The sequence below is a fragment of the Cervus canadensis genome, chromosome 7 (genome assembly GCF_019320065.1).
Source record: "Cervus canadensis isolate Bull #8, Minnesota chromosome 7, ASM1932006v1, whole genome shotgun sequence".
Classification (NCBI taxonomy): domain Eukaryota; kingdom Metazoa; phylum Chordata; class Mammalia; order Artiodactyla; family Cervidae; genus Cervus; species Cervus canadensis.
The window spans coordinates 45,181,157-45,202,348 of record NC_057392.1 but is presented as its reverse complement, the minus strand read 5'-3'; the positions used below and the strand labels follow the sequence as shown (position 1 = coordinate 45,202,348).

The 21,192-nt window shown below is 40.1% G+C and overlaps 1 protein-coding gene across 15 annotated transcripts in view; it reads right to left on the bottom strand.

Annotated features, from left to right (window-relative positions):
• Positions 1 to 21,192, bottom strand: part of KALRN (kalirin RhoGEF kinase) — a 671,401-nt gene that overhangs the window by 391,683 nt on the left and 258,526 nt on the right. For all 15 annotated transcript variants that reach the window (XM_043473179.1, XM_043473181.1, XM_043473183.1 and 12 more), the window contains exon 6: positions 18,953 to 19,075. In XM_043473179.1, coding sequence (XP_043329114.1) covers positions 18,953 to 19,075 — 123 coding nt within the window. The remainder of the gene's footprint in view (positions 1 to 18,952; positions 19,076 to 21,192) is intronic.

Below are 21,192 nucleotides of genomic sequence, written 5' to 3'. Positions count from 1 at the left end.
TAAGTAAAAGAGAAAATCTTCTCTCTCTCCTCTCTTAGTTTTGAGTGAAACTTCCTTAAAAGGGTGAGCGTCTTTGCATGGGGCATTTTTTGTGGGATTGAAATGGTAGGGAGGGATGGGTACAGCTGGAATCAGATTCAGGGACACCGTAAGGGAAAGAGGCTAGAAACAAAACAGCTCTTTTGAGTTAAGACGTAGTAATTTCAGGATTCCTGTAAGGTTGGAATCAGAGACTATGAAAAGTCACAGAAACACCAGTATTTTATACACCAGGCCTTTCTCCTGTATTTCCTCTTGACTACTCAGAGCTTGGTCTGAGACACCATCACAACCTGGGAACTGATTAGAAATGCAGAATCTCAGGCCCCTTCCTAATCTTCTGAATAAGACTGCATTTTAACAAGACTGTCCCAAGTGATACGTATATACATTAAAGTTTGAGAAGCTCTGTAGATAGGAACTGTGAGGAGCTGTCCTGAACAAAGGGAACTATTTCTTTGGGCACTCCTACCCTAACAATGATAAGAGCTGAACATGTGCCAAGCATAACATCATGCCAAATGCTGTGCTTAAAATGCATGATCACATTGCATCCTTACAATGTCTGTGTTTGTCAAAGGTACTATCACTATTCTCCATTTACAGACGAGGTAGTGAGGTTCTGAGAATAACTTGCCAATGATCTCACAAATACAGAAACACAGAGCAATGGTTAGCACCAAGTACCCATGTTCTTTTCCACTGTACTGTTTTACTTTACTATACACCTGAAAGCAGTTGAGCTGGCCAAAGATGTCCCTCAAGGGAGAGGGGAAATGATTAAGAGAAATTGCTCCCTAAGATCCAAAAAACTCAAATCTCAGAAAAATAGGTCTCCTGGAGAGAGAATTCAATAAAAATTTCTACTTCTCTGAAGTCTCCCCACTGGGGCCCTAGACTTGCCCTTGCAATGTCTAGAATAGCTCTACTCCAGAATGGGCATGAGCCTGGCAGGTGGACTTTTCTTGTCCTTTCCCTCCTTGGAGGAAAAATCACAACCTGTAAATCCAAGACCAGTCACCTTGGGGAATAGGTCCTTGTCTCCACAGGACCATAGTAAAGCTCATGATTAAGGCAATTCTTTGACCCTTGATATCTTGATTTATTGTTGGAGACTAAATCTGTCATTCTGTTTGTTTATTCAATCATTCATCCAACAATGCAAGCGGGGAACAAGACAGGTAAAACTATGCTCATGGAGCTTATATTTTGGAAGCATCATTATTGCAATAATGTAGTATCTATTATATATTACCTATTTTGGTGCTATACAAAATTCAGGTGGGGAAAAGGATAGTGTATGATGGGGCTGAGAAGTGCTACTTAAGACAGAGAAGTCAGGGCAGGCTGACCTCTGAAACTGAGGGTAAGACTGGAGCTTAGGCCTGAATGAAGTGAGAGAATGAACAGCCAGAAAGAGGTTCCAGGTAGAGGAAATAGCAGGGGAAAAGACCATGAGGCAGGAGTGACCTTGGAGCATTCAAGAAACAACAAGTCCAGGGTGGGTGGAACAGATGAGTAGGTGGTAGAGGATCAGACTAGAGGGGTGATGGGGGGCTAGGCCACAGAGAACCTTATAAACCATGGTAAGGGACTTCAGCTTTTATCCTGAGAAGGACAAGAAGACATTAAAGCATTTTGAGCACAGAAGTGACATGATGTGAAGTACCTTACTTTTGGCAGGATCACTAGGGCTGTTATGTTGAAAGTGGATTGTAAGGAATCAAAAGTGGAAGCAGGGTGACCAGATAGGAGCTACTACAATAGTCCAGACAGGTAATGGCTATGGAGGTGGAAACGAGTGGCCATATTCTGGATATACTTTGAGGGTAGAACCAAAAGGACTTGCTAATGAAAATCCTTTATGCTCTTCCTTATTTCTGGGCCTCTGGTTGTACCACAAAATCTGAGCTCTGGTTTTGTTTTGTTTTGTTTTGTTTTTGCACTGCCCTTTTCTCATCTGCCTATGTAATCCAGACCTCTCAGTTCTTGAATCTTCTGATTTGTAAACATTTTGCTTGTATGTTCCTAATCGATCTCTGTCCTTCATCGGGTACTCCTGGTCAGCGACCAGCCATGCCCCAGAAAGACATATGCAGGGCTGCTCCTGCATATTATTATTATCAATACTTCATATTCGTGTCATGCTAACAGTTTAAGCCCTTTCGTATACATTATCTCATCTGATGTGTGAGGTTTCACAGACCATTTCACGTCTTTCATTTGGCTCCAGGAAACCTCAGAGAAGAAGCATGAGTCAGCTTTGGCTGAATTTCAGACAAGTTAACTCCTTGGCAGCTACAGACCTGGCAGAGAGCAGGCACTGACTGCATGTGAGTATGTCAAAGTATGTGGGTAAATTGAGCTACAAGGCTCAGGGGGCAAACATCCAGAGGGCAAAGCAAATATCCTGAGGGCAAGGTACATGCTGACAGAGGGCCTCTGAGAGCAGTGGGTTGAAGCTAGAAAAGTACTATCAGGGGTGTTGGGCAAAGAACCAGGAGTGAGGAGGACGAAGAGGGAAAACTGGGTCCTGGAGGGGTGAATGATCAGGAGAGAAGGCTGAACCAGGCCAGTGCTGGCCGCAAGTCAGAAATCTGTGTAGTCAGTCAAGCCCTGCAGGTCAGTTCAGAGAAGCCTTTCAGGAAGGGACCCATGCCAAGTATCTGGGCAGCAGGTGAGGGAAGCCAGCATTGTACACCAGAGTGACACTGAGTAATACAGGGTGGCTCTTTGCCTATGCCAAGGAGCTTCTCTCAGTTTCTGGTTAAAAAGGAGCCAGTCCTCAAAACATGGCTGATTAGTGGGTAAAGGAAAACGGGGCATCTGGAAAGGCTAGAGTAGGGAGCAAAGACAGAAAGTAGACAGATGCTCTTTCTCCCTGGATACTCTTGAACTTGAAGAGAAGTCCTCCAACTCCACAGAATAATTAATTGATACCTTTAGAGTCTGACCTCAGGGATAGTGTCAGTTGACTTATTTTCTTAGTCCAAAGCATGCTCCTTCTCCTTTGGACAATTCTAATATCAACAATGGTTCCAAAAGCATAGATCACAAATGGATCCTGAGCACATCAGAAAATAAATCTAGTCCTTCTCCTGAGTTGGAAGGAAAGGGTAATTCCATTCACAAGGCTGTTTGTGGAAATACAAACACTGCATCCTGTTCAACTAACTGATTAGTAAGAAAAGGTCTGGTTGGTGATACATGCATTATTTTACAAGCACAGGTTTCCTTAGAAGGCCTGCCCTAGGGAATTTCAGGGTTAACAGAAAACATTGGATTATATTCATTCTTGCCAGGGAAGGACACATTTTAACGGCTTTACTTCCATCTTTAGGATTAGAACCTCAGAAACCAAGATGCTTGAGGTTAGGTTGAACTTAAAAGATCATCCAGTCCAGTGGTTCCTGAACTTTATTGTGTATTGCATGTGGACCCTTAGGCCTACAGGGTATTTTCTAATTTCCCTTTTTATTTTTCCTTTGATCCATTATATACTAAAGAGAGCATTATTTAATTTCCACATATTTGATAATTCCCCAAATTCCTTCTGTTGCTGATTTTTAATTTCATTCCATTGTAGCCCAAGAACATATTTTTATGTTATTTTTATCCTTTTTATTTACTAAGGTTTGTTTTATGGCCAATATATAGTCTTATTTTGGACATGTTTCATGTGCTCTTGAGAAGAATATATAGTCTGCTGTTGTTGGGTGGAGTGTTCTATAGGTCAATTTGGTTTATTTCTTCATTCAAGTCTATCATTTTCTTATTGATCTTCTGTTTAGTGTTCCAATCATTATTAAAAGTGGGGTATCAAAGTCTCTATTAATTTTGAATTGTATATCTCCCATCATTTTTGTCAGTTTTTGCCTCATTTATTTTGGTGTTACATGATAGGCACATATGCTTTTAATTGTTATATCTTCCTGATGGAGTAATTCTTTCATCAAATGTTCTGCTTTTCCCCAGTAACATTTTTGTTTAATTTATTTTAATTGGAGGATAACTGCATTACAATACTGCATTGGTTTTGCCATACATCAACATGAATCAGCTATAAGTATACGTAAGTATACACATGTCCCCTCTCTCTTGAACCTCGCTCCAACCCATCCCACCCCTCAAAGTTACAACAGATCACCAGGTTGAGCTCCCTGAATCATACAGTAAATTCTCACTGGCTATCTGTTTTACATATGGTGATGTATATGTTTCCATACTACTCTCTCAATTCTTCCCCCTCTCTCCTTCCCCCACTGGGTCCACAAGCCTGTTCTCTCTGTTTGTGTCTCCATTGCTGCCCTGCAAATAGGTTCATTGGCATCATCTTTCTAGATTCCATATAAACACATTAGTATACAATACTTGTTTTTCTATTTCTGACTTACTTCACTCTGTATAATAGGCTCTGGGTTCATCCATCTCACTCAGTTCAGTTCAGTCGTTCAGTCGTGTCCGACTCTTTGCAAACCCATGAGCTGCAGCATGTCAGGCCTTCTTGTCCAACACTAACTCCTGAAGCCTACCCAAACTCATGTCTGTTGAGTTGGTGATGCCATCCAGCCATCTCCTCCTCTGTCGTCCCCTTCTCCTCCTGCCCTCAATCTGTCCCAGCATCAGGGTCTTTTCAAATGAGTCAGCTGCTCTTCGCATCAGGTGGCCAAACTATTGGAGTTTCAGCTTCAACATCAGTCCTTCCAATGAACAGCCAGGACTGATTTCCTTTCAGATGAACTGGTTGGATCTCCTTGCAGTCCAAGGGACTCTCAAGAGTCTTCTCCAACACCACAGTTCAAAAACATCAATTCTTTGGAGCTCAGCTTTCTTTATAGTCCAACTCTCACATCCATACATGACCACTGGAAAAACCATAGCCTTGACTACAAGGACCTTTGTTGACAAAGTATTGTCTCTGCTTTATAATATGCTATCCAGGTTGGTCATAACTTTCCTTCCAAGGAGTAAGAGTCTTTTAATTTCCTGGCTGCAATCACCATCTGCAGTGATTTTGGAGCCCCAAGAAATAAAGTCTGACACTGTTTCTAATTTCCCCATCTATTTGCCATGAAGTGATGGGACCAGATGCCATGATCTTAGTTTTCTGAATGTTGAGCTTTAAGTCAACTTTTTCACTCTCCTCTTTCACTTTTATCAAGAGGCTCTTTAGTTCTTCTTCACTGTCTGCCATAAGGGTGGTGTCATCTGCATATCTGAGGTTATTGATATTTCTCCCGGCAATCTTGATTCCAGCTTGTGCTTCATCCAGCCAAGCTAAAATGCATTCCTTTTCATAGCTTAGTAATATTCCATTGTATATATGTACCACAGCTTCTTTATCTATTTATCTGTTGATGGACATCTAGGTTGTTTCCATGTCCTAGTTTTTGTTTTGTTTTGAAGTCTATTTAAAAGTCTGTTATTAGTATAGCCACTCTGGGTTTTCTTATGATTGCTGTTTTATCATTTTTCCCATTTGTTTACTTTCAATATAGTATAATCTTGAATCTCAAGTGTTTGTCCTATAAACAGTATATAGTTGGATCTCATTTTTAAAAAATCCATTCTGACAATCTCTGCCTCGGATTAGATTGCTTAACCCTTTCACAGTTAATGTCATTATTGATACAGTTGGATTTATGTCTGCCATTTAACTGTTTCTATATGTCACAAGTTTGTTCTTTCTAGAGTGCTTTATGTATTGTATTTTATAATGTAGCACTTACTATTTTGCTAACTTCTGTTCACTACATATTTTTTGTTTTTTTCTTAGCTATTGTTCTAGGGCTTACTATGAATGTCTTAACTCATGAGAATCAACTTCAGATGTACACTAACTCAATTCCAGTGAGATAATAAAATGCCACTCTTGTGTAGGTTTATTCTCTTTCCCCAGTGTTTTGTGATGTTGCTATTATACATATTACATCTCTTAATGTTATAAACCCAACATTAGATTGTATCACTTTTTATAATTTTATGTCTTTTGAAGCTGAGACAAGAAAGTACAGTAAATATAAGTCTATAGTTCTTATCATATCAACTTCCTTATTTATCATTTGTAGATCTTCCCTTTTACCCCTGTGCCCATCCTTTATGCTGTCACTGGAAAATATGTTACATTTCTCTATGTTATATGCTCAGTAGTACATTACACACATATTATTTTATATAATGGATTTTTTAATCAGTGAAGAGAAGAAAGAAAAAAAAAATTGCAAGTATACTGCCTTTTATAGTTATATAATCACCTTTCCCGGTGCTCTTTATCTTTTTATATGGATTCAGATTACTGTCTGGGTCACCTGCTTTCACTGTAAAGAACTTCCTTTATTTCTCATAAGGTAAGTCTGCTAGCAAAAAATTTCTTCAGTATTTGTTTATGAGGAAATATCTTTATTTTATTTTCATTTTTGAAAGATATCTTTGCTAAATACAGGATTCTTGGTTGACAGTTTTTTTTCTCCTTTAAGCTCTTTGAATATATTATTCTATGTCTTTCTGGGCATCATTGTTTCTGATGAGAAATCATCTATTATTCTTATTGAGATTCCCTTGTGACAATTTATTTTTCTCTTGCTGCTTTCAAAATTTTTCTGTCTTTGGCTTTCAGTATTTTCACTATGATGAATCTGTTTGTGGATCCCTTTCCTTTATCTTACTTGGAGTCCCTTGAACTTCCTGGCTGTGTAAATTGCTTTTCAATATTTGGGAGGATTTCTGCCATGATTTTTTTAACTGCAAAATGTTTATTTTAATTTTTTAACTTTTTGTTTTATATTATAGTTGATTAAAAATGTTGTGTTAGTTTCAAGTACATAGAAAAGCAATTCAGTTATACATATACATGGATCTATTTTTCAAATTCTTTTCCCATTTAAGTTGTTACATAATACTAAGCAGACTTCCTTGTGCTATATAATAGGTCCTTGTTGGTTATCCATTTAAAATATACCAGTGTTGTACATGTCAATCCAAAACTATCCCTTCCCCCAACCCTTTCTCTCTGGTAACTGTAAGTTCGTTCTCTAAGTCTGAATTTGTTTCTGTTTTGCATCATTTGTATCATTTCTTTTTAGATTCCACATATAAGCGATTTGTTGTTTAGTCGCTAAGTCATATCTGACTCTTTGCGAACCCATAAACTGCAGCACATCAGGCTACCCTGTCCTTCACTGTCTCCCAGAATTTGCTCACACTCACATCCATTGAGTAGGTGATGCCACCCAACCATCTCGTCCTCTGTCTCCCCCTTCTCCTCATGCCCCCAATCTTTCCCAGTATCAGGGTCTCTTCCAATGAGTCAGATCTTCGCATCTGGTGGCCAAAGTATTGGAGCTTCAGCTGCAGCATCAGTCCTTCCAATGAATATTCAGGGTTGATTTCCCTTAGGATTTACAGGTTTGATCTCCTTGCTGTCCAAGGGACTCTTAAGAGGTCTCCAGCACCACAGTTGGAAGGCATCAATTCTTCGGCACTCAGCCTTCTTTATGGTTCAACTCTCACACTGGTACATGACTACAGGAAAAGCTATAGCTTTGACTATACAGACCTTTGTTGGCAAAGAAATGTCTCTACTTTTTAAAATGCTGTCTAGGTTCGTTACAGTTTTTCTTCCAAGGAGTAACTGTCTTTTAATTTTGAGGCTACAGTCACCATCTGTAGTGATTTTGGAGCCCAAGAAAATAAAATCTGTCACTGTTTCCACTTTCCCTCCTTCTTTTGTCATGAAGTGATAGGACTGGATGCCATGATCTTAGTTTTTTGAACGTTGAGTTTCAAGCCAGCTTTTTCACTCTCCTCTTTCATCCTCATCAAGCGTCTCTTTAGTTCCTCTTCACTTTCTGCCATTAGAGTGATATCATCTGCATATCTGAGGTTGTTGATGTCTCTCCCGGCAATCATATGTAAACAATATCGTACAATTTTTCTCTTTTCTGTCTTAGTTCACTCACTATGACATTCTCTACCTGCATCCATGTTGCTGCAAATGGCATTATTTCATTCTTTTTAATGGCTGAGTAATATTACATTCTACATATGTACCACACCTTCTTTATCCATTCTTCTGTTGACGGACATTTAGGTTGCTCCCATGTCTTGGCTATTGTAAACATTGCTGCAATCAACATTGGAGTATATGAGCCCTTTCATACCATGTTTTTCTCTAGATATATGCCAAGGAGTGGGATTGCAGGATCATATAGCAGCTCCATTTTTTGTTTTTTTAAAGGAACTTCCGTCTGTTCTTCACAGGGATTCTACCAATTTACATTCCCATCAACAGTGCAGGAGGGTTCTCTTCTCTCCACACACCATCCAGCATTTATTGTTTGTGGATTTTATGATGTGGCCATTCTGACTGGTGTGAGGTGATATCTCATTGTAGTTTTGATTTGTACTTCTACAAATCAAATAATCAGTGATGTCAAACATCTTTTCATGTGCCTCTTGGCCATCTGTAAGTCTTCTTTGGACAAAGGTCTATTTAGATCTTCTGTCCATATTTTGATTGGGTTGGTTGTTTTGATATTAAGCTACATGAGCTCTTTGTATTAATAAATTTTAGAGACTAATCCCTTGTTGGTCACATCATTTGCAAATATTTTTTCCCATTCTTTGGGTTGTCTTTTCATTTTGTTTATGGTTTCCTTTGCTGTGTAAAATCTTTTGAGTTTAACCATGTTCCATTTGTTTATTTTTATTTCCATTAATCTCAGAGATGGAATGAAAAAGATATTGCTGAAATTTATGTCCGAGTGTTCTGCCTATGTTTTCCTCTAAGAGTTTTATAGTGTCCAGTCTCACATTCAGATGAGACCTAAATGGAGATTAAACAATATGTTACTAAACAACCAATGGATCACTGCAGAAGTCAGATAGGAAATTAAAAAATACCTAGAGACAAATGAAAACAAAACACAATGATCCAAAACCTATGGGATGCAGTGAAAGCAGTTCTAAGAGGGAAATTTATAGTAATACAATCTTATCTCAGCAAACAAGAAAAATCTCAAATAATCAAACCTTACACCTAAAGTAACTAGAAAAAGAAAGAACAAACAAAACCCAAAGTTAGTAGAAGGAAAGAAATCATAAAGATCAGAGCAGAAATAAAATGAAATAGACAAAACAATAGCAATAAAACAATAGCAAAGATTAATGAAACTAAAAGCTGGTTCTTTGAAAAAATAAAATTAATAAACCTTTAGACATCAAGATTGCCAGCAGAAATATCAATAAACTCAGATATGCAGATAACACCACCCTGGACTTCCCTGGTGGCTCAGACGGTAAAGTGTCTGTCTACAATGTGGGAGACCTGGGTTCAATCTCTGGGTAGGAAAGATTCCCTGGAGAAGGAAACAGCAACCCACTCCAGTATTCTTACCTAGAAAACCCCATGGACGGAGGAGCATGGTGCAGGCTACTGTCCATGGGGTCGCAAAGAGTCGGGCACAACTAAGCAATTTCCCTTATGGCAGAAAGTGAAGAGGAACTAAAAAGCCTCTTGATTAAAGTGAAGGAGGAGAGTGAAAAAGTTGTCTTAAAGCTCAACATTCAGAAAACTAAGATCATGGCATCTGGTCCTATCACTTCATGGCAAATAGATGGGGAAACAGTGGAAACAGTGTCAGACTTTATTTTGGGGGGCTCCAAAATCACTGCAGATGGTGACTGCAGCCATTAAATTAAAAGACGATTACTTCTTGGAAGGAAAGTTATGACCAACCTGGATAGCATATTTAAAAGCAGAGACATTACTTTGCCAACAAAGGTCCGTCTAGTCAAGGCTATGGTTTTTCCGTGGTCATGTATGGATGTGAGAGTTGGATGGTGAAGAAAGCTGAGTGTCGAAGAATTGATGCTTTTGAACTGTGGTGTTGGAGAAGACTCTTGAGAGTCCCTTGGACTGCGAGAGGATCCAACCAGTCCATCCTAAAGGAGATCAGTCCTGGGTGTCCATTGGAAGGACTGATGTTGAAGCTGAAACTCCAATACTTTGGCCACCCGATGCGAAGAGTTGACTCATTGGAAAAGACCCTAATGCTGGGAAGGATTGGGGGCAGGAGGAGAAGGGGACAACAGAGGATGAGATGGCTGGATGACATCACTGAATTGATGGACATGGTTTTGGGTAGACTCCAGGAGTTGGTGATGAACAGGGAAGCCTGGCATGCTGCGATTCATGGGGTTGCAAAGAGTCAGACATGACTGAGCGACTGAACTGAACTGAACTGAGACAAACTCATCAAGAAAAAAAAGGAGTGGGTTTAAATCACTAAAATTAGAAATTAAATAGGAGACGTTACAAGTGACACCACAGTAATATAAAGGATCATAAGAGACTACTATAAGCAATTATATGCCAATAAAATGGACAACCTAGAAGAAATGGACAAATTCTTAGAAAGGTACAAACTTCTAAGACTGAAGCTTGAAGAAATACAAAATATGAATAGATCAATTACATGTGCTAAAATCAAATTTGTGATTAAAAAAAATCCTGACAGACAAAAGTTCAGCATCAGAAGGCTTCACAGGTGAATTCTCCCAAAGATTTAGAGAAGAGTTAACACCTATCATTTGAAACTATTCTAAAAAATTGCAGATGAAGGAACATTTACAAACTCACTCTATGAGTCCACTATCACTGTGATACCACAGTCATACAAAGGTACTACAAAAAAGAAAATTACAGGCCACTATCCCTGATGAACATAGACACAAAACTCCTCAACAAAATACTAGCAAGCAGAATCCAACAAAACATTAAAAGGATCAAACACCATGATCAAGTGGGATTTATTCCAGGGAGGCAAGGATTTTTCAAACTCCACAAAGCAATCAGCATGATACAGGACATTAACAAACTGAAAAATAAAAACCATATGATCATCTCAATAGATGCATAAAAATGTTTTGACAAAATTCAACATCCATTTATGATAAAAAAACTTTCCAGAAAGTGGACACAGAGCGAACATACTTCAACTTAATAAAGACCATATATGACAAGCTTACAGCTAACATCACACTCTATAGTGAATAGATGAAAGCATTTCCTCTAAGATAAGGAACAAGACAAGGGTGTCCACTCTTGCCACTGTCATTCAACATAGTTTTGGAAGTTGTAGCTACAGCAATCAGAGGAGAAAAAGAAAAAAGAATCCAAATCAGAAAAGAATAAGTTAAACTCTTGCTGTTTGCAGATGACTTGATACTATACATAGAAAATCCTAAAGATGCTACCAGAAAACTACTAGAACTTATCAACAAATTCAGTAAAGTTATAGGTTATAAAATTAATACATAGAAATCGGTTGCATTTCTATACACTAATAACAAAAGATCAGAAGGAGAAATTCAAGGAACAATCAAATTTACCATTGCACCAAAAAGAATAAGATACCTAGGAATAAACCTACCTAAGGAGACAAAAGACTTGTACTCCAAAACTATAAGACACAGATGAAAAAAATCAAAGATAATATAAACAGATAGAAAGATAAACCATGTTCTTGGATTAGAAGAATCAATATTGTTAAAATGACTATACTACCCAAGGCAAACTATAGCTTCAACACAACTGCTACCAAATTACCAATGGCATTTCCACAGAACTTGAACAAAAAAAATCTTAAAATTTATATAACAGAGACACAAAAGAACTTGAATGGGCAAAGAAATCTTGGGAAAGAAAAATGGAGCTGAGGAATCAGACTCCCTGATCTCAGACCATACTACAAAGCTATAGTAATCAAGACAGTATGGTACTGGCACAAAAAACAGAGATATAGATCATTGGAACAAGATAGAAAAGCCAGAAATTAGTCCATGCATCTATGGTTAATTAGTCTACGACACAGGAGGCAAGACTACACTTAAAAAAAACATTTATAATGGCTACTTTGAATCTTCGTTAAATTTGGTCTCTAGTGACTCTCAGAGGCATTTTCTGTTTCTTGATTTTTCCGGCAAGTGCTTTTTATCTGTTTGTCCCCTCACCCACCACTTCCATTCATACATTTGTTTCTTTGTGTAACTTGTAATTTTTTGTTAGAACCTGGACATTTTAGATAATATATTGCAGCATCTCTAGGTACTGATTCCTCCACTTCTGAGGCTTGTTATTGTTATTTGTCTGCTTATTTGTTTAGTGACTGGCTGGATTATTTTAGTGGGAAAACCTTGATGTTGTTCCTCATAGGGTGCAGCATTGGGTATGCCCACAGTCACCCTGGGATGACACTGGTCTTCATAGTCATCTCTTTAACTTTCTCCTTCCCTGACCACATCAAGCTGTTAAATTTCATTAATTTCCAGCTCACTATTCTATTGTTTCCCACAGTGTCCTGGGGGTATCAATTGCTCCACAGATCTATCCAATCAAATCCAAGCTCCTTTGAAGGGATAGTTCCTGAGGCCAGTATTTCAGATTTGTTCTGACCCCAGGAGGTCTTTTTCTCTCTGGCAAACTAATCTGCCTACTATTCATCCTGTATCTTCAACGACTCTAGCAATCTTCTCTTAGTTACCTCTCACCATAAGTTCCCTAAGGGCATTTTTGGGAGTGCTATTGGCTTGAACTTCACCCTCTGTTGCAAATAAAACCAGTTGCTTTGGGAAAAGATTTGGGGCTCTCTGCTTTATATTTTGCTTCTACTCCAAGGCAGTGCTATGCCCATGGTATAGCAGCAGCTCCATGAGTGGGAGCTAGGTAGAAGAAGATGCTCCACCTCTTGGCCACACTCACCTAAAACTTAACTTCAGCATCAGGTAGCTTGGAGCAGCATAGGAATTGTCCTATCTGGGAAGAGAGTCCTTCATTGGGAACTATGGAGAAAGGGGATCATGTGTTCTTGGTTGCACTAGTCTCGAGCAGAATTTCCATCCCATTGAGGTGGAAATGGGGAGAAAAGAGGGTCCTGGTTTAAATACCACAGATTCACTGTTCTTAGCAAGTTTTAGTAAATTTTCTTGAATAAATATTTCTTCATTTGTTGTACGCACTTAGGAAAATTTTTCGAGACTTTTTTGTTTAAAATAATGTCTGCCAACCTTCTGTACAGCACAGGGAGCTCTACTCTGTAATGGCCTATGTAGGAAAAGAATCTTAAAAAAAAAATACTTTCACTGGAGAGTAAGTCTGCATAGCTCCTCATCATTCTATCACACTATCATACTGGAACTGGACTCTCTTTCAGAACACATAATGCTACATTTTAGGGTGTGACTATTTTATACATATACATGTCCACAGAACAATAGTTTGCTAACTTTATTATGTACATAAATCACCAGTGAAACTTGTTAAAAATGGAGGTTTGGGGGGTCTCATCCCCCAGAAATTAGAACTGTCTAGGATTTTCTAGTCTTCCAGGAGTAGAAGCCAAAAAGAAATCTGCACTTTTAGCAAGTGCACTAATGATTCTTTGGGGGAAAAAAATTGCACTAAGAAGACTAAAGCAAACCAACAAAGATGTCTTTTCTCTTTTTCAGCAGGTTCTTTGTCTACTAAGAGACTTTGCAGCTATGGCAGGGTCAAACTCTGTCGATTAAACATTACTATAGCATACTTGCAAGTGTATGTGTGTTTTCACCAAAACCTAGAAATACTGTCATTATAGGAAGTGCTGCTGCCTGTTTGCGGGTAGGGAAGTACTTGCAGAATCACGACTTGGGCCTGCTGAGAATCAAAGGTGACAGAAGACCCCAGAGTGAGGCTTCTCAAATTGGGGTCAGGAAACCTGCTCAGAACCTTTCTCTCTCTTGCACCAGGTTTGGTTTTTCCTTGGTATTATTATTTGTAACTTTACCTCAAAACAAAGAGAGCACCACAGGCTTTGTTGCAATTGGTCTGATTTACACACCACCAAGTGACAGTTAGTGCCTCTTGTGAGCAAATTAATAGCATTAAAGCAGCTATCAACATGCTGCTGCAGAAATGCTTCCTACTGCCCAACTGCACATGGTTATCACTAACATGAGTCCTCATAGTCATAATCATAGAAAATTAATATCAATTCATATTTTAAAACTCTAGACAGAAACCATTAGCAATTTATTTTTTCCCAAAGAACCAGCTAATTAAAATTGTAAATAACACTGTTATGCTTGTATGTACTTCTGTGAGTGTCTTTTTCTTGAGTGACTGGAGCATAGATGGCTACATAATGGTTCTATTGCACATTACAACCCAACTCTACTTCTGTCTGCCCACACTCCCATCAGAGGAGGAGGCCCCACTCAGGGGTAGGAGAATTTGTAAGAAAGGCTTTCACAACAGAAGACAGATCAGGAAATAGGAGGGCCCCAGAGAGCTTAGGAAATCTGGCTTTATGAGGCACTGTAAGAAGCCAGAGAATATTTATCTAATGGGTTTAGTAGGTAGGTTACTATTGTTATTATTGGAGATGAAAAAAGTGTAATAGGATTCCCCAGTTGAAATTACAAAAAAAAAAAAAAAAATCTTGCTATAACAAAAAGGCAAAGATCAAGCATTTTTAACCATTTTCTTTCAGAGTTGCTCATGGACCATTCTCAGTGAGGCATTACTCCCACACTCTCCACATGTTAATAACTGATAACCTTTATTAGTACCAATTCATAGATAAAATCTAGGAAATTTCTGATTTTTTTTCCATAATTTGCTGATATGCAATTATTTCTCAGTAATGGTCACCTCAGCTGGAGTTGGGTCTTTAACTGGTATATAAAACTAGACATGAAAACAAAACTTTAAAAATACATAAATTATAACTAGATCATTTTCATTTACCAAATGATATACATAGGGCTTCCTTAAATTATAAAGAAGAATTGATACTTCATAGAGTTAATTAATGAGTTTCCCTGGTGGCTTAGATGGTAATAAATCTGTCTGAAATGCAGGAGACCCAGGTTCAATCCCTGGATGGGGAAGATCCCCTGGAGGAGGGAATGGCAATCCACGCCAGTATTCTTGCCTGGTGAATCCCATGGACAGAGGAGCCTGATGGACTACAGTCCACGGGGTCACACAGAGTCAGGCACAACTGAAGCAGGTTAGCACAGCACAGCAGTTAATTCACAGACCAATAATTGCTAGCAATTAATAAACACTAAGTCAATACTAATTATTAATTGAAAAGGTACCTGACCTCCCCTTATTTAAATGGAGCCCCTTTTGTTATTCTCCATCATAGCAGCCCTTCTCTTCCAACACAAGACTTACTGATTTATGATTATATATTTACTTATGAGATTATATAATATCATCCATTTCCCCGTTGGAACCTCAGTTGGAGAGACCGTCTCTCTTTTATTCACCACTATATGCTCAACATCCATACAATGTCCGATCCTTAATTATTTCTGGAATGAATGAAGAAAGAAGTCATGAGGTTTGTGGGATCTTAAATTGGGGAGGATGATCAATAGACTTTAGGATTCCCTTGAACCCCCTAAAAACATTAATATCTTTAAAACATTGTCTACATACATTTCTCTGCAGAGAAGACTCACAATTTTCATTAGATTTCAAAGGGACTTGTGACTGCGCAGAAAGGTAAGGGATCACTGGCTTATTTCAGTAGTAAACCCTAAAGCCTATCGATCATCCTCCCCAATTTAAGATCCCAAGAACCTCATGACTTCTTTCTTCACTCATTCCACAGATAATTAAGGATTAGATGTTGTGCTGGATGTTGGGTATATAGTGGTGAACAAAAGAGAGATGGTCTGTTCCACAGAGGTTCCAGTGGAGAGACAGATGACATGATAAGGATTCAGTAGCAAACAACTCACCTGTAGCCTGAAACAAAGTATGCTACATGTACCTTCAGGTGGACAAATGTGTGGCATATGTGTAGGTTCTGTTCCAAGAACCAAAATGTAAATGCCTCAGTGAATTTACAAAACAATCCACATTCCCACTTCCCCAGAGTAACTGATCATTCCTACAGTCACTGGGCTCTATCAGTAGCTGCTTAAATTCATCTGTTTCTTGGCAGCAACATCCATCACTCAGGCCAGAGAAAAGGTGACTGTAATACCCTTCTTTTACCTGCTTGGGATGATGACATCCATTTGGGGGAAGTTCCTTTTAATAACAAACCTGTAAACCTCCCAGTTAACAAAGACACTGGGCTCTGTCTATAATGCACTGGTTTGGGCAACTTGATCAAACAACACTGGGGTTTCCCTTCACCTTCCTGTAGCTAGAGAGGAAAGCTAGCATAATCAGGCTAAATGGGCCTCTGAGTGCTGCAGGCACTCATGGCAGTGGGAGACTGAGAGATGGGCTGGAACATATTAATTGGCTATTACATATTAAAATTCCTCTTCCTCTCTCCCAGCTCCAGAAGATGCTTCCCTTCAGTAAAATTCTTCCCTCACTTTAATTTGTTTTGTCTTGAAATGGAAACATCAAAGGTAAATTTGTCAGAGGAAAGAGTTTTTGATGTGTCATTAACTCTCAGTTATCCATCTTAACAGAGAACAGCAGTGATGCAGATAATTCAAAGCCAAAGGCTCTTTCTATTTAACTTTGTAGTTCATTGTTTTGAGGGGCTTGGTAGCAGACTTACCTCTCTAATTATGTTTGTCTTTGCTTCTTATTAAAATGAGTTTGTCTGCCTTAGGGCCAGGCAGTTAGGTGACATGAAGATTCTGGTACAGAATTTGTAAAATTTACCAGGGGAAATCCACAAGGCACATAGATAATCAAACCGACTAGATTTGAGTTCACATTCTTAATCACCTGTGATCAACTGCTTTGCTCCTCTGTGACTAAAGCAAACCTGAGATGAGACATAATTATAGAAGACTAGTTGGAAGAGTCTTTACATTTAGATGAAGACAAGACTGCTGTGGCCAAAATTGATAACATAGTCAATATTGATGTCTTCCCTGCCTGGTCCCACAGACTTCTATTCTGCAGCCAGAAGTACCTTCCCATGCAAATCCCATGCTGTTCATCTGTACCTGATATCCTGCAGTGACTCCCTTTGCTAACCATTACGGTTATTCAAAAGTACCCACTCTCTCTTCCCCAATATGTGGAGGTAAGACTATGTATCTCCAAACATGAAGTTAGATGTGGCTGTGTGACTGGTGTTGGGTAGTAAAATGTGCCACTTCTAGGTGGAAGCTTTCAGAGCTAATGTGTGCCTGGAGGCTTGCTTTGTCTAGTGAGGCACTGGCTGCATCTGAGACAGTGGCTGTTTCCTCAGCCTGGATCCCTGAGTGACTGTGATGAGCAGAACCCCCAGCAGCCAGTGATGGGCACATGGTAGGAACAAGAAATAAACCCCTATTGCTTAAATCATTGAGACTGTAAGGTTCTTAGTCACTTAGCATCTGTTGTTGTTTAGTTGCTAAGTCATGTCCAACTCTCTTGCGACACCATGGACTGTAGACTGCCAGGCTCCTCTGTCCATGAGATTTCCCAGGCAAGAATACTGGAGAGGGTTGCCATTTCCTTCTCAGGGGATCTTCCCCACCCAGGAATCGAACCTGCATCTCCTGCACTGACGGGCAGATTGTTTACCACTGAGCCACCAGGGAAGCCCATACAGCAACTCTATCACAGCATATATCAAACTGCGCCATGACTGTCTGATTTACCTCCCTTATTAGACACTGAAAATTTGAGGCTAGAATTATTTCTGCTTCAATACATTAAGTCCAGTGTATAACACAGTTAAAATAACTCCTTAGAAAATGAAGTGGTCTTCCTGCCTGGCCTTTGTGATCCTCTGTGTTTATGTTTTTACTAACACTTGCCCTCCTCCTATCATCACCAGTTGAAATGATAAGGTGTCTTTGGCATTCAGATATATGGGGAATGGCAGAGATATCCTTTTGGACCAGCAGTACAAGTAGGAAGAGTTGGCAGAGGGGAGAAAGAGAGATGTTGAGGCATACTTAGGCTGCAGGCATTTCAAATACAAAGGGTTCAAGAGGCAGACAAGATTTCAAAGTCTTGGGGTGACCACATGGAAAAACAAGTATCCCAAAGTGTTAGTTTTTCAAGGAATCACAGGTATTATCTGGACTAGACTCCTATATCATCAGCATCATTAATATCATAATACCAATACTTACTGATAATGGACTAAGTACCAGGCACATCTCCAGCCACCTTACAATTAATTCATTAAATCCTCCCAACCACTGTATAAAGTAGCTATTATTATTCTGATTTTATAGATGAAGAAATTGAAGCACAGAGAAGTAAATTTCCTATGACCACAGCTAGTAAGTATCCCTCTCTGTTTGAATTCAGCATCTGCTTGAACTCTCCCCATCACAGGGGCTCTAACTTCCAACACAAGCCAACTCCCGAGCCACATTCTGCCTCCTGCTTGAACTGTGGTCCCCTGGACAGTTCCCCTGGACCAACAGGAAACAATTCCACCTCTTCTCTGCAAGGCAGCCCTTCGCATGTCTGAAGGCAGCAACTGTATTGCCCTGCCAGGCTCCTGTTCTCTAGTCCAAAGACCCATTTACTCACTGGTTTCCAGTGTGCCACAGACTGAGGCCCCTCTCCATCCCAGCTCAGTGACTCACACATGCCAGTCAGTGGGGTCAGCGGAGCAGAAAGGGGCACTCCCTTCTAGTACAGCACAGGGCTGATAGCTTCTACAACCCCAGGACACTCCTTTCACCACAACCCCAGCACACTCCTTTCACCATGTAAAGCAGGGTTCAGAGGCAGAAACGGGGCCATAATCTGCTGCAGGAATAGCCAACTCAGCGCATGTTCTGCACACATCCCCATGCTAGCAAATGGAATGCTAAAAGGGGCTTCATGCTCAGAGTTTCTCCTTCCTACTCAGGTTGAAAGTCTGTTTCTACCCTCTGTACCCCAAGCCCTTTCCCCCTCAAAATTCTCTTGCCCCAAGAAAACAGGTCCTGCACTCACCATGGAGTTCATGGCAAAGTGATTGTGCTGTGTTTGGAGGTCTAGGGCATGCTGGTAGCTGACTCCAATCTCTGTATGGCTCTGGAGGAATAACTCCTTGTTGTGGCTTATCCAGTCGAACATCTGGAAGTGGAAAAGAAGATACAGATAATGGTTATGAGTTCAACAGCAAGAAACTTTACGAGCTACTGGAAGAAAACCAGCCCTTCTGCTGGTGCCCAGTGAGGACCAGACATTGTGCTCAGGGTTGGGGTGCCCACAGCCTGGCTTCCCAGGAAAGCCCTCCTTAGAAGAAAGTCCCACCATCAGCCTTGATGCTTCCTTACAAAGTCTAGAGGAAAAAGAGAAAATGAGTAAGAGGACCAGGGAGAGTTAGGAGAATGCTGTTTACTATCAGCTTCTTCTTTTAAAAACTTTTAGAAATCTTTACTTCCCCTTTTAAAAACTTTTCAAAATCATCAAAAGAACCCCTTACATGCTTTAGGGACAGGACAGGTGGGAGGTTTCATGTATCCCCTACTGCACCAGCAGGAGAGACCCTTGTTTGAAACCACAGAGCTTCCTAATATACTCCCATCCAATTTACACTGCCTGACCACACACATCGTTGAATTGACTCTGAATGGAATCAACATTTCTTTTGATCCCACAGCCTCACAATTCCAGGGGTTCTGCTATAAGCCATGAGGAATCAGAAGAGGAAGATTTTAAGGGTAGGGTAAATACTGCCTGGCACAGTGGGCGCTGAGCCATTTTCCTCCCCCAGCTCTGTACCTGGTTTTCATTTAGGTTTCTACCTCCTTCCCAGGTTGCCAATTCACTTTTAGGGGAGCTGATCAGAACCTCAGTTCCAAGGAAAAGCCTGGTCACTTTAAGGGTTATCGCTTCTCAGGACACCAGATCTAAGCTAATCAGTGTATGACATTTCCTGACTGACGGGATTATTTTAGAAACATGTCCAATTCTTTGTAACCCCATGGACTGTAGCCCGCCAGGCTTCTCTGTCCATGGAATATTCCAGGCAAGTATACTGTAGTGGGTAGCTGTTCCCTTCTCCAGGGGACCTTCCTGACCTAGGGATCGAAACTAGGTCTCCTGCATTACAGGCAGATTCTTTACTGTCTGAGCCACCAGGGAAACTGGTAAGAAACAGGAATGTTATTCAATTCAGTACAATAAAACACGAAGGGAAGTTTGCTGGAAGCTTCTGGGAAACAGAACTGCAGTGCTATAGATACAACTTCTCTTCCTCCAATACTGTCATTGTGACCCTGCACCTCAAATTGCTGAATTGTCACAATTCTGGTGGCAGCCTGAGGGAGACGTCAATGGGCAGAGAAAGGGTGTAGCCAAAATATGGAAAGGATCAGGGAGAGCTCTGCTTGAACCTCGCCTGATCACCACCTTCTATCTGGACTTCCTTAGTACCTGAGCCAATAAATCCTCTTTATTACTCAAACTAATTTAAGTTGGATTTTCTGTAATTTTCTGCCTAGAGTAGTTAACTGATATAGCCAGGAAAGATGGTAAACCTTTGGAGAAGAGGACTGCTACACTTGGAACTCACGCTCAGTAGCTTGGAATGAGCTAAAGACTATGGCTCAGTTGCAGAGAAGATCAGGGAAGAACTGAGCAGAGATGCAAGCTGAGATGCTGCAAAATTCACGCCAGCTTTCCTTGAGGCAGAACCACAGCCTCATTCCATTTTCCTCCTTTAAACAGACAAATGAATTTACTTTTTCAGTTACATTTAACCAACATTTATCGAACATTCATTATATGCCCAGCACTGTTCAAGGCAAAAATGATTAATATGTGCTTCTTGAGTTTAAGTGGCTTAAAAGCCATTGTGAAAAGCAAACATGGACTCAGATACGATGTTAGTATAACTTGGCATATGACAATTAAGATCACAATTTGAAAAGAAATCTATCAAGATAAAGGTCAAGATAGTGGATCAAGATAGCAGCCACTCTTGGTGGTGTGGAGACAGGAAAGAGCACAGAAGGCTTCCCAGAGTTGGTCACACCTGAGTTGATCTTGACTCAGGTAGGAATTAGCCAGGGGAAGATGAAGCTCCACACAAAGGGGAGATCAAAGGGGCAGAACTGTGGGGCAGCCCAGTGTGCTAAGGGCTCTGAAATCACCACTTTTGTGCTTCTGGACCTGATGTAAGGAGAATATGTGGCTGAGGAGGTAGGTGGGACCATGAAGAGCTCTGGACACTGGCTTTAGGAAAC